Below are 13194 nucleotides of genomic sequence, written 5' to 3' on the forward strand. Positions count from 1 at the left end.
ATCCCCTACCAGAGTTAAACTAAAAGACCAGATTTTTGAAAAATGTTGGACTTAGTTTTTGGTGCAAGTGTTGAAAGGTTTTAATACATCACTTTATGATTGTACCAGGGTGCTGATATTTGGTAAAAGAGTCCCTATGGAGTAAGACAATCCCTTCCTGGAGTAAAACTTAAAAAAAAAATTGTATTTTTTTCTTTTTAAATCTGTATTTTTTTTCTTTTTAAATCTTTGTGTTAAGTTTATGTTGTGAGTGTTGAAAGGCATAGTAATGCATGGTATTAGGTTCCCTGTGGGGGTTAAACTATCCCTTGCCGGAGTTAAACTGAAAGAGTTTTTGGGAAAAAAACAGATTTTTTGAATTTTTGTGCAAATGTTGAAAGCAACACATCACTTTATGATTGTACTAGGTTGCTGATATTTGGTAAAAGAGTCCCTATGGAGTTACACTATCCCTTCTTGGAGTGAAACTGAAAAAAAACAATGTGAAAATGCTCACATTAGACAATTTATATATACCAGTCCACATTTTTCAAGAGAGACAACTCTCATAAGGATAATGTTTTATAAAAAAATTGAAGAAATATGTCCAAAAGCAATAACATTTGTATTTAATATATTCATTCAATCTACAACAGCATAGCTTGTCTCCAGAATGTTTGTCAATAAATAATTTATATACATACAAATTGGTATGGTTTTGAAAATTGCATGAATTCACAAAACACAATCTGATCAAGTAAACAATATAAATATTATTAATGCAATTTACGAAACCATTCCAATTAATATATTTTAATAATTTTTTGACAAACATTTGCGAGACGAGCTATGCTGTTCTCAAACAGCTCTTGTTTCTTTTGTTTTTCCTCTGAAGAGATCTTTTGTGTTCTAGATTCCTGCGTGAGTTGACACACTTAAAGATGTCTGCTGACTATAAGTCATGTGACCAGAGCGGGCTCGATGATTGGTTATCGGAAATGAACCAAGAATATCGCCAATACATGTACCAGATGATGAAATCTGGGTTAGATAAAAGATATCTCTCCCATGTTTGTGATGATGAACTCATGCAGGACTGCGGCATCAACAATGGAATTCATCGCAAACGCATCATGCAGAAAATTGCAGGTATGAATGACATTACACCACATTTCGATATCCAATCATCATGATAGTGGTTTTCTTAATTCACTTTTGATTCTGCCTTTTAACTGTTCTTTTGTTCAGCTGCTCATTTCTTCTGAACTCAAAAAACTGTTACACACACAGTATGACTTGAAATTATTGGTTTGGCCTTTTTTTTTCTGGAAGAAAAAATACTGATATTTCTAACTGGTGCAAAATATATGTCAAAATTTTATATCATCTGCATAGATTATGTGATTTTCAGATAATTTACCTTGGACATTTGTTGGATGTCCAAGGGAGATAATCACAATGAAAATGGTTACTTTTGTCAAAGGGAGATACCAGTAAACTGTACAATGAAATGGGCCTATTCACACAGAGCCCCTTTAAGGGGCCGCGGTGGCCGAGTGGTTATGGTGTACCGACACTTTATCACTAGCCCTCCACCACTGGGTTGCGAGTTCGAAACCTACGTGGGGCAGTTGCCAGGTACTGACCGTAGGCCGGTGGTTTTTCTCTGGGTACTCCGGCTTTCCTCCACCTCCAAAACCTGGCATGTCCTTAAATGACCCTGGCTGTTAATTATATAATAGGACGTTAAACAAAAACAAACCAAATCACACAGAGCTGTTGGCCTTAATACAATTTTATCCAACAAATAACATGTTGGGGTCTGACATAAACATTAGGCTGCTGGACTGAAACTGGTGGATTACTTTTTAGTCCCCTTCCAGTGACACCTACTATAGGTTTCTTCCCCGTCTGTTTGTCCCCCCTTTGGCCCTTCTGTCTGTCTGTCAGTCCGTCCACTCAGTTTTCCACACTTTTCTCTGCCATACTTCAAGATATGTTTGTGAAAGTTAGTATGTAACCTCAGTATGAGAAGCTACCGATCAACGTCGAATTTAAGGGTTTTTTGGTCAATTTCAAAGTCTTTGTTACTATTTTTAGCGAAGGCCAGTAGGGGACAATATTGCTTTAACAGTACCCAGCATGCTTGTCTATTATTATTTTTGTTAGACTTACAGGGTGAAAACCATTCAATCAAAGAACTTGGATGATAGATTCCTAGCATGCATATCCACTTCTAAAGAAGCAATATTTTTCATGGTAGTTTGAGGAATAGATTCTCTTCAATTAGAATAATGTCAGGATTAAAATATTTTGGATAAAATTTAATTAAAATTCATTTTGATGGCCTGAAAGTGACGTACATGTACAATTATATATATATAAGTAGTGCATCACAATATCAAACCTTATAATATACCTTTACTGGACTATAGACAAATGTTCATCTAAATGTCTAATGTCTGGTAGAGGGTGTGAAGGAAACTCAGACCAGCAGAATTCTTATGACAGATTGCAAACCTCCTGAAGTATAGGCTTGGCTCAAATAACAAGTAATAAACCACAAAACTATACTATTGATGTGTTGATATTTTGTGCAGCAGAAAGGATTGGTTTGGTTTGGTTTATTTAGTTTAACGTCCTATTAACAGCTAAGATCATTTAAGGACGGCCTCCCGTGTGTGCGACATGCATGCATGTGGTGAGTGCGTATGTGTGTTTTGGGAGGCTGCTGTGATAGGCCGGAACTTTTGCAGATTTATAGTGCTACCTCACTGAAGCATACTGCCGAAGTCGCCCAGCAGCACACCCCACCCGGTCACATTATACTGACAACGGGCGAACCAGTCGTCCCACTCCAAATATGCTGAGCGCTAAGCAGGAGCTAAGCAACTACCATTTTTAGCCCACCATCATCAGATGGTGGGCTATTCAAATCGCCCTGCGTCCGTGGTCCGTCGTCCGTCCGTCCGTCCCTCCGTCCGTCCGTCCGTCCGTCCGTCCCTCCGTCCGTCCGTCCGTCCCTCCGTCCGTAAACAATTCTTGTTATCGCTATTTCTGAGAAAGTACTGATGGGATCTTTCTCAAATTTCATCTGTAGGTTCCCCTTGGTGCCTAGTTGTGCATATTGCATTTTGGGACCGATCGGAAAACAACATGGCCGACAGGCAGCCATCTTGGATTTTGACAATTGAAGTTTGTTATCTCTATTTCTGAGAAAGTATTGAAGAGATCTTTCTCAAATTTCATATGTAGGTTCCCCTTGGTGCCTAGTTATGCATATTGCATTTTGGGACAGATCAGAAAACAACATGGCCGACAGGCAGCCATCTTGGATTTTGACAACTGGAGTTTGTTATCACTATTTCTGAGGAAGTACTTAAGGGATCTTTCTCAAATTTCATATGTAGGTTCCCTTTGGTGCCTAGTTATGCATATTGCATTTTGGGACCAATCGGAAAACAACATGGCCGACAGGCAGCCATCTTGGATTTTGACAATTTGAGTTTGTTATCGCTATTTCTGAGGTAGTACTGAACGGATCTTTCTCAAATTTCATATATAGGTTCCCTTTGGTGCCTAGTTATGCATATTGCATTTTTGGACCAATCGGAAAACAAAATGGCCGACAGGCAGCCATCTTGGATTTTGACAATTGAAGTTTGTTATCGCTATTTCTGAGGAAGTACTGAAGGGATCTTTCTCAAATTTCATATATAGGTTCCCTTTGGTGCCTAGTTATGCATATTGCATTTTGGGACCAATCGGAAAACAAAATGGCCGACAGGCAGCCATCTTGGATTTTGACAATTGAAGTTTGTTATCGCTATTTCTGTGAAAGTACTGAAAGGATCTTTCTCAAATTTCATATGCAGGTTCCTCTTTGTTCCTGGTTATGCATATTGCATTTTGAGACTAATTAGAAAACAACATGGCCGACAGGCAGCCATCTTGGATTCTGACAATTAAAGTTTGTTATCGCTATTTCTGTGAAAGTAATGAAGGGATCTTTCTTAAATTTCATATGCAGGTTCCCCTCAGTGCTTAGTTATGCATATTGCATTTTGAGATCAATCGGAAAACAACATGGCCGACAGGCAGCCATCTTGGATTTTGACAATTGAAATTTGTTATCGCTTTTTCTGTGAAAGAACTGAAGGGATCTTTCTCAAATTTCATATGGAGGTTCCCCTTGGTGCCTACTTATGCATATTGCATTTTGAGACCAATCGGAAAATAAAATTGCTGACAGGCAGCCATCTTGGATTTTGACAATTAAAATTTGTTATCGCTATTTCTCAGAAAGTAATGAAGGGATCTTTCTGAAATTACATATGCAGGTTCCCCTCAGTGCCTAGTTATGCATATTGCATTTTGAGACTAATCAGAAAACAACATGGCTGACAGGCAGCCATCTTGGATTTTGACAATTGAAGTTTGTTATCGCTATTTCTGTGAAAGTACTGAAGGGATCTTTTTCAAATTTCATATGTAGGTTCCCCTCAGTGCCTAGTTTTGCATACTGGGACCAATACGAAAACAACATGGCTGACAGACAGCCATTATAGCTAAATCTTAAATTCTATATATAGGTTCCCCTTGTTTGAATAGTACTCGAGGGCTGTTTCTGAATTTACACAGATAAGTAAGACTTAGAGGAAGGGAAAAGTAGGGAAAAGATCAATCTGACATGGAACCTATAAAGATCATTCAATGGTGGGCGCCAAGATCCCTCTGGGATCTCTTGTTAAAGACTCTGGTATGTCTCGGCTAGGGGACAGAATCCAAAACCTTCCTCACAGGGACGAACGCTCAACTAAAGGCCAAAAGTGAGGCATTGTCAAGGGAGACATTAGGGAGCAGCAGGTACAATTCTTACGCCCTACCTGCAGGGCAACAGCAGAAAGGACACTGAGAATACACTCATAACTTGTCAACCATCATGAAAACCCACTTCCGGGTCATATTTTCCAGATCTAAGTATATACTAATAAAATGAAAATAAAAACATTACAACTATCCAGAATAAGAGTTACTTGCCCTTAGACCATTATGATATACTTGTAGTTAGATATTTCAGTGACCAGTACATGGATATGATAACAGTATTAAGGACTCACACAACTAAATCAGCCAATCAGCTGGTGTTTCACCTGAACCAAGTCCCTGAGGAAAATTTGTTTCTTCAGTTTTTAGCTGTTTTCCCTGATTAAATAACATATGAAATGGGTACATTTTATGTATGAGAATAAAGAGCATAGGGTCTTGAAATTTGGAAAATCAAAAATATACACTCCTACTGAAGACAGGATTGAGGTGTAAAAAGACAGGAATTGCCCAGGTGGGGGTTCTCCAGTGCACTGTTAATGTCAGGGATACTTACTGTCTTTCGAGTACCCGTGTGCTCTAATATGCCATTAAACCTATACAATAACAACATTAATGCGATAGAAAAAACTTCAAACTTTAATTTGATATAAATTTCACATCATTTGAACTTCAAACGAGCGAATGAAGGGATGGTGTCACTAGTAATAACACATAGTAAATTATTTAGTTGTGCAAGTCCTTAATGAGATTTGCTTCAGTGTTTATAGAGTGGAGCTCTTTTGTAAAGGGGGGAAATATAGTAAGGCGTTATATGTATCCTTAATTGTTGACAGCCATGAAGGAACTGCAGATATACAGTGACCAGTGTAGTATTGACTCGGCTGACGTCAGTCTCATGTCCCGTTCCATGGATGTTTTCATCAGTTATCGGCGTGCCAACGGATCTCAACTTGCCAGGTTTGTTTAAGTAAATGAATGAACGAATGAATCAATAAATCAGGATTGATGAATGAATGAATGAATGAATGAATGAATGAATGAACAAATCAATGAATCAAAAAAGAAAGAAAAAAAAAGGAAATAAAAAAGAAAGAAAGAAAAATAAAGAAATAAAACAAACAATTGATTAAATAAAAAAGGAAAAAAATACATTATTGAATAATTATTTTAAAATAAATAGATTAATAAAACATAAAATATGAATAGATAATTCAAAATATTTCAATTTAAAACTGACTATTTTTAAACTGGTTTCAGATTTATGACTGGTCATGAATTGCTCACAATTATTATGATACCTGTATCTTTGTACCTTTCTTATCACACTTTTTGTCTTGCAGTCTGTTAAAGGTTCATCTTCAGCTGCGAGGGTTTTCGGTTTTCCTTGACATTGAGAAACTACGAGCTGGGAAGTTTGACGAAGGGCTTCTGAGTAGTGTTAAAATGGCCAAACACTTCATCATTGTTCTGACTCCAAACTCCCTGGACAGATGTATCGGCGACAACAACCAGAAAGACTGGGTCCACAAAGTAAGGTTTTAAACAGACATGACTTCCCATCATTCCGTAAATATTCTACATCTTCGACAAAGAATAATTGTGTTCCATCAAAATCACGAATAGTCCATAGTATCTCTTTATACGATACCAAAAGTGATAATTAGATACTTAATGCTATTACCACCTTCCAAAATTATGAGCTTCAAAATTTGTCTTCTATATATAGTGGATAGATAATTCATTTCACCAAAAGAAATTCTATCATGCTCCACTTTTAGATGGTGGGTCGATGATCGAAAATAGTAAAAAAAAAAATTGTTAATTGATCATTGATGACAACTTTGAAAAAGGCATTTTAATAGGAAATTTCTGTAAAAGTTTACAAAATTTTCGCTATGCCTATTTTTGTAATGTTACCAAACCAAGAAATAATTTATCTTATTTTTTACTGATATATTCATTGGTTGTTTACAATCAATTGTTTAAAGGAGATTTTGATAATAACCACTAATTGCTTTGTTTGTGTTCAGTATTAAAAATATTGATGACTATGGCTAAGATGTGTAATAAATGTACTTGAGATGTACATAAATTTTCTATAAAAGGGCAATTCTGTGCTTAATTTAGAAAACCAATTAAAAAAAAGAATTAAAAGAAAATATCCTTACTTTTTTTCCTTTTTTCTTTTAATAATACTTTCAAATGGCAAAAACTTCAACTGTCAATGAAGAAGTGTTTTCACAAGATGAAAACTCAAAGTTCAAGGTTGTCATAAAAAAGTATTTATAAGCTTACTTAAGATTAAGTTGAAAAGTTCCATTATAATTACAGTTTAATTTCACCTTGAACGTTGACTGCATTCATATTATCATGAATATTCCTTGAATTACAATATTAGATTGACAAATGCTTGATCTGCCATCTGTGAGAGTTTTAAAAGTTATTACATATTTTGAAGTACATGTAGATATATTTTATTGGAAATTATTTTAGGAGTGATCGCTGGACAAAATCTCCCTTGAATCTAAAAGTTTCTTTTTTTAGCCCACCATCATCAGATGGTGGGCTATTCAAATCGCCCTGCGTCCGTGGTCCATCGTCCGTCAGTCCGTCCGTCCCTCCCTCCCTCCGTCCGTCCCTCCGTCCGTCCGTCCGTCCGTCCGTCCGTCCGTCCCTCCGTCCATAAACAATTCTTGTTATCGCTATTTCTCAGAAAGTACTGAAGGGATCTTTCTCAAATTTCATATGTAGGTTCCCCTTGGTGCCTAGTTATGCATATTGCGTTTTGAGACCAATCGGAAAACAACATGGCCGACAGGCAGCCATCTTGGATTTTGACAATTGAAGTTTGTTATCGCTATTTCTGAGAAAGTGCTGAAGGGATCTTTCTCAAATTTCATATGAAGGTTCCCCTTGGTGGCTAGTTATGCATATTGCGTTTTGAGACCAATCTGAAAACAATATGGCCGACAGACCGCCATCTTGGATTTTGACAATTGAAGTTTGTTATCGCTATTTCTAAGAAAGAACTGAATGGATCTTTCTGAAATTTCATATGTAAGTTCCCCTTGGTGCCTAGTTATGCATATTGCGTTTTGAGACCAATCCGAAAAAAACATGGCCGACAGGCAGCCATCTTGGATTTTGACAATTGAAGTTTGTTGTCGCTATTTCTGAGAATGTACTGAATGGATCTTTCTGAAATTTCATTTGTAAGTTTCCCTTGGTGCCTAGTTATGCATATTGCGTTTTGAGACCAATCTGAAAACAACATGGCCGACAGGCAGCCATCTTGGATTTTGACAATTGAAGTTTGTTATCACTATTTCTGAGAAAGTATTTAAGGGATCTTTCTCAAATTTCATATGTAAGTTTCCCTTGGTGCCTAGTTATGCATATTGCGTTTTGAGACCAATCAGAAAACAACATGGCTGACAGGCAGCCATCTTGGATTTTGACAATTGAAGTTTGTTATCACTATTTCTGAGAAAGTACTGGATGGATCTTTCTGAAATTTCATATGTAGGTTTCCCTTGGTACCTAGTTATGCATATTGCATTTTGAGACCAATCAGAAAACAATATGGCCGACAGGCAGCCATCTTGGATTTTGACAATTGAAGTTTGTTATCACTATTTCTGAGAAAGTATTTAAGGGATCTTTCTCAAATTTCATATGTAAGTTTCCCTTGGTGCCTAGTTATGCATATTGCGTTTTGAGACCAATCAGAAAACAACATGGCTGACAGGCAGCCATCTTGGATTTTGACAATTGAAGTTTGTTATCACTATTTCTGAGAAAGTACTACTGGATGGATCTTTCTGAAATTTCTTATGTAGGTTTCCCTTGGTGCCTAGTTATGCATATTGCGTTTTGAGACCAATCAGAAAACAACATGGCCGACAGGCAGCCATCTTGAATTTTGACAATAGAAGTTTGTTATCACTATTTCTGAGAAAGTACTGAATGGATCTTTCTGAAATTTCATATGTAAGTTTCCCTTGGTGCCTAGTTATGCATATTGCGTTTTGAGACCAATCGGAAAACAACATGGCCGACAGGCAGCCATCTTGGATTTTGATAATTGAAGTTTGTTATCACAATTTCTGAGAAAGTATTTAAGGGATCTTTCTCAAATTTCATATGTAAGTTTCCCTTGGTGCCTCGTTATGCTTATTGCATTTTGAGATCAATTGGAAAACAATATGGCCGACAGACCGCCATCTTGGATTTTGACAATTGAAGTTTGTTATTTCTATTTCTCAAAGTACTGAATGGATCTTTCTCAAATTTCATAAGTAGGTTCCCCTTGGTCCCTTGTATTGCATTTTTGGACCAGTCTGTCCTGAAAACAACCTAGTAAACAAACAGGCATTATCGTTAAATCTCAAATTTCTTATATAGCTAGGATTCCCTTGTTTGAAAAGTACTGGAGGGATGTCTCAATTTGCACAGATTAGTAAAATGAAGGGAAAAGTAGAGAAAAGATCAATCTGACATGGAACCTATGAAGATCATTCAATGGTGGGCGCCAAGATCCCTCTGGGATCTCTTGTTTAACAAAATATTTGAAAAAAAAACAGTTTTAACTGTTCTTATTTGAAAATAGATGTATGGCCAGAACTTACTTTTGTTAAGCTCAATGATTTTATGTTTTTAGGTCATCTGACCCGAAGGGTCAGGATGACCTATAGTCATCATGCTTCGTCCGTCGTCGTGCGCCGTCCGCCGTGCGCCGTGCGCCGTCCGCCGTGCGTAAACTTTTCACATTTCAAACTTCTTCTCAAGTTCCACCAGTGGGATTGAGCTGAAACTTACCTGAAATGATCCTGAGATGGTCCTGACCAAGTGTTGTTATTTTTCGGGTCAGTCTGAAATCCAAGATGGCCGCCACAGACGCCATTTTGAAAACAAACTTTAAACTTCTTCTCAAGTTCCACCAGTGGGATTGAGCTGAAACTTACCTGAAATGATCCTGGGATGGTCCTGACCAAGTGTTGTTATTTTTCGGGTCAGTCTGAAATCCAAGATGGCCACCACAGCCGCCATTTTGAAAACACATTTGAAACTTCTTCTCAAGTTCCACCAGTGGGATTGAGCTGAAGCTTACCTGAAATGATCCTGAGATGGTCCTGACCAAGTGTTGTTATTTTTCGGGTCAGTCTGAAATCCAAGATGGCCGCCACAGACGCCATTTTGAAAACAAACTTAAACTTCTTCTCAAGTTCCACCAGTTGGATTGAGCTGAAACTTACCTGAAATGATCCTGGGATGGTCCTGACCAATTGTTGTTATTTTTCGGGTCAGTCTGAAATCCAAGATGGCCGCCACAGACGCCATTTTGAAAACAAACTTTAAACTTCTTCTCAAGTTCCACCAGTGGGATTGAGCTGAAACTTACCTGAAATGATCCTGAGAAGGTCCTGAGCAAGTGTTGTTATTTTTCGGGTCCGTCAGTAATCCAAGATGGCCACCACAGCCGCCATTTTGAAAACACATTTGAAACATCTTCTCAAGTTCCATTGGTGGGATTGAGCTGAAACTTGCCTGAAATAATCCTGATATAGTCCTAAGCAGGTGTTGTTATTTTTCGGGTCAGTCTGAAATCCAAGATGGCCACCACAGCCGCCATTTTGAAAACAAACTTTAAACTTCTTCTCAAGTTCCATTGGTGGGATTGAGCTGAAACTTACCTGAAATGATCCTGGGATGGTCCTGACCAAGTGTTGTTATTTTTCGGGTCAGTCTGAAATCCAAGATGGCCGCCACAGACGCCATTTTGAAAACAAACTTTAAACTTCTTCTCAAGTTCCACCAGTGGGATTGAGCTGAAACTTACCTGAAATGATCCTGAGAAGGTCCTGACCAAGTGTTGTTATTTTTCGGGTCCGTCAGTAATCCAAGATGGCCACCACAGCCGCCATTTTGAAAACACATTTGAAACATCTTCTCAAGTTCCATTGGTGGGATTGAGCTGAAACTTGCCTGAAATAATCCTGATATAGTCCTAAGCAGGTGTTGTTATTTTTCAGAACAGTCAGAAATCCAAGATGGCCACCATCTTAAAAAACATATTATAAAATCCTTCTCAAGTTCAACTTATCAGATTCAACTGAAACTTGACTGAAATGATCCTGGAATGGTCCTGACTAAATGTGTTTTTTTCTGGTCAGTCTGAAATCCAAGATTGCCGCCACAGCCGCCATTTGAAAACACAGTTGGAACTTCTTCTGAAGTTCAACTGACCAGATTCAACTGAAACTTGCCTGAAATTATCCTGATATGGTCCTGACCAAGGTTTGTTATTTTTCGAATTGGTCGAAATCCAAGATGGTTGTCATACTCGCAAATTGGAAACACATTTTAAACTTCTTTTCAAGTCCCACTGGTGGCATTGAGCTGAAACTTACCAGAAATGATCCTGGGATGGTCCTGACAAAGTGTTGTTATTTTTTGGGATGTGTCAAAATCACTACTATTAACCATAGAAATACAGTGATATCATAAATAGATTTATGTTTGTACCTGGATTTCTGGACTAATTTTGTTTCGAAAGAACTCATTGATTTTCTTGAAATATTGAATTGAATGTAATTTTTGATTGCTGAGAACTACTAAAAATTGGTACATGTTTGATGATAAAATAATTATAAGTTCAAAAATGGACTTCTTGCAACAATATTTATTTAATTTATTAATACTAGTCATCAGCCCGAAAGAAAAAAATAGAGAAAAAAATAAGAAAAAAATATGCCTCTGATAGGCCTCGAACTGGCGACTTTACATTGTACGCAAGGAAGGCAACTAACCGGAAGTGATGTATTCCCATAATTCCAGAGATCGACAGGTAAGATGGATGGTATGAGGATTCAGAAGTGTACAAATTTATTGTTTTTGTGTATATTCCACGCTTATTTTAGGAGGTTTTATCTACTCATTTAATGAAAAATAGTATCTTATATACAATGCATATGAATATCGACAAAAACTTCCCGATTCCTATGCGTTAGGTCTGTGTCTTTGTTGACAGATTATGACACGTGCTTTAGCAACGATTTGTTCATCGACAATTTAGCCCCTTACTTGACAATTAGTTCAGTTTATGTACACAGTCACTGTTTACATGTCAAAAGCGGTCAGTTAGATTTATGTGTTGTTAAAAACAGACGGCAAAGTAAATAAATTACGACAAACAATATCATGATTCGGCGCTTTTACATTGTAATGCTATGCGTCTCCTTATCTATGTAATTAATTTGAAATATTTTCTGTTGTGTATAGAATTAACACAGGCCAGGTTCATGTAACCATTTCGCTTGTTTCAGAGATATTTAGGTCACAATGTAGGAGCCTACAGACTAATAGTATTGTAGTAGTTCTAACAAAAAAAAGTTCCTTTGACATTTGCTGCGGAAATAAAATATTTACAAAAAACTGGAATCACTTATTGTTTGTTTTATTTAACCCATGGTTATGCATATCATATCATGATCAATGTATTGCATTGGGCAGGTTCAACACACTGTCCATTGAGCTATATAGCTGTAAAGACGTGTTATATCTGTATATATCTATCTTATATAGGTCTTTTGAGCCATTGTATTTATGTTTTTAAAGAAAACAAAACAAACTGACATATAATTATATAAAGAAAGAATTAAAATCATTTAGGTTGATAACAAAATATCTGATAAAAGCCTTCTTTAAAGAAATAATGTAAAAACATGGCAAATCTTGCATTTAAAAAAAATAAACATCAAACTACATTTTGTTGTCAACATTGCCATATTATGTGACTTTGCTCTAATTAAATGAAAATAGAAATCTCAGAAAATATAGCTCAATACAGCTATAATTTATATAGGTCGATTGCCAGTGTGTGCTTGGACTTGTTGAGTATATTGTGCATTGAATTTATGCAAGATGAACTGTTTAAATTAATTAGTACATGTATGCATATTAAGATGTTTATTTTAATCAACTTATCAGTTGACAAAACAGTCCTTGTAAGGACTTAATTTAGTGGCTTTTATTTTTATAGTTATTTCCATCACACTTAAAAATTCTAATATCTCCCAGGAGTTCAACTTTCTGGGCTGTAGGTCACAGTTGATTAAAACAAATCCTTAGAAGTTGCAATACTCTACTCATTTATCTTGGAATTAAAGGGACATCATGGTAAAAACGTTGCAATTTTCACTGAATGTACATGTTTTGTTCCTTTCCAGTTATGTTTCTGTGCTGTCCCAATGTTCACAGTCGATCCCTATGTCCAGCTTGACCACTCGATTTAGTTGGGAATACCCCTCTAAATTTAGCGCGGAAAATTATTTTTTAAATCATCACGTGACTGTTTTGAAATCGGAGGCACACAAATATTCCCCT

General features: G+C 36.8%; 1 protein-coding gene across 1 annotated transcript; it reads left to right on the forward strand.

Annotated features, from left to right (window-relative positions):
• The first annotated feature begins 897 nt into the window (after nt 1–897).
• LOC117319729 (sterile alpha and TIR motif-containing protein 1-like) lies at nt 898–6362 on the forward strand. The gene is made up of 3 exons (XM_033874485.1): nt 898–1128; nt 5643–5766; nt 6150–6362. The coding sequence occupies exons 1-3, from the start codon at nt 921–923 to the stop codon at nt 6349–6351; spliced, it is 534 nt and encodes a 177-aa protein (XP_033730376.1). The 5' UTR covers nt 898–920; the 3' UTR covers nt 6352–6362.
• The last annotated feature ends 6832 nt before the right edge of the window (nt 6363–13194 follow it).

The sequence above is a fragment of the Pecten maximus genome, unplaced genomic scaffold (assembly GCF_902652985.1).
Source record: "Pecten maximus unplaced genomic scaffold, xPecMax1.1, whole genome shotgun sequence".
NCBI classification, from domain to species: domain Eukaryota; kingdom Metazoa; phylum Mollusca; class Bivalvia; order Pectinida; family Pectinidae; genus Pecten; species Pecten maximus.

What these genes read in the sequence shown, in the direction of transcription:
- LOC117319729 (XM_033874485.1), top strand. Translation starts at nt 921, where the DNA reads ATGTCTGCTGACTATAAGTCATGTGACCAGAGCGGGCTCGATGATTGG. An exon ending in CATCATGCAGAAAATTGCAG is followed by an intron (nt 1,129 to 5,642) that starts GTATGAATGACA and finishes AATTGTTGACAG; the next exon opens with CCATGAAGGAACTGCAGATA. An exon ending in AACGGATCTCAACTTGCCAG is followed by an intron (nt 5,767 to 6,149) that starts GTTTGTTTAAGT and finishes TTTGTCTTGCAG; the next exon opens with TCTGTTAAAGGTTCATCTTC.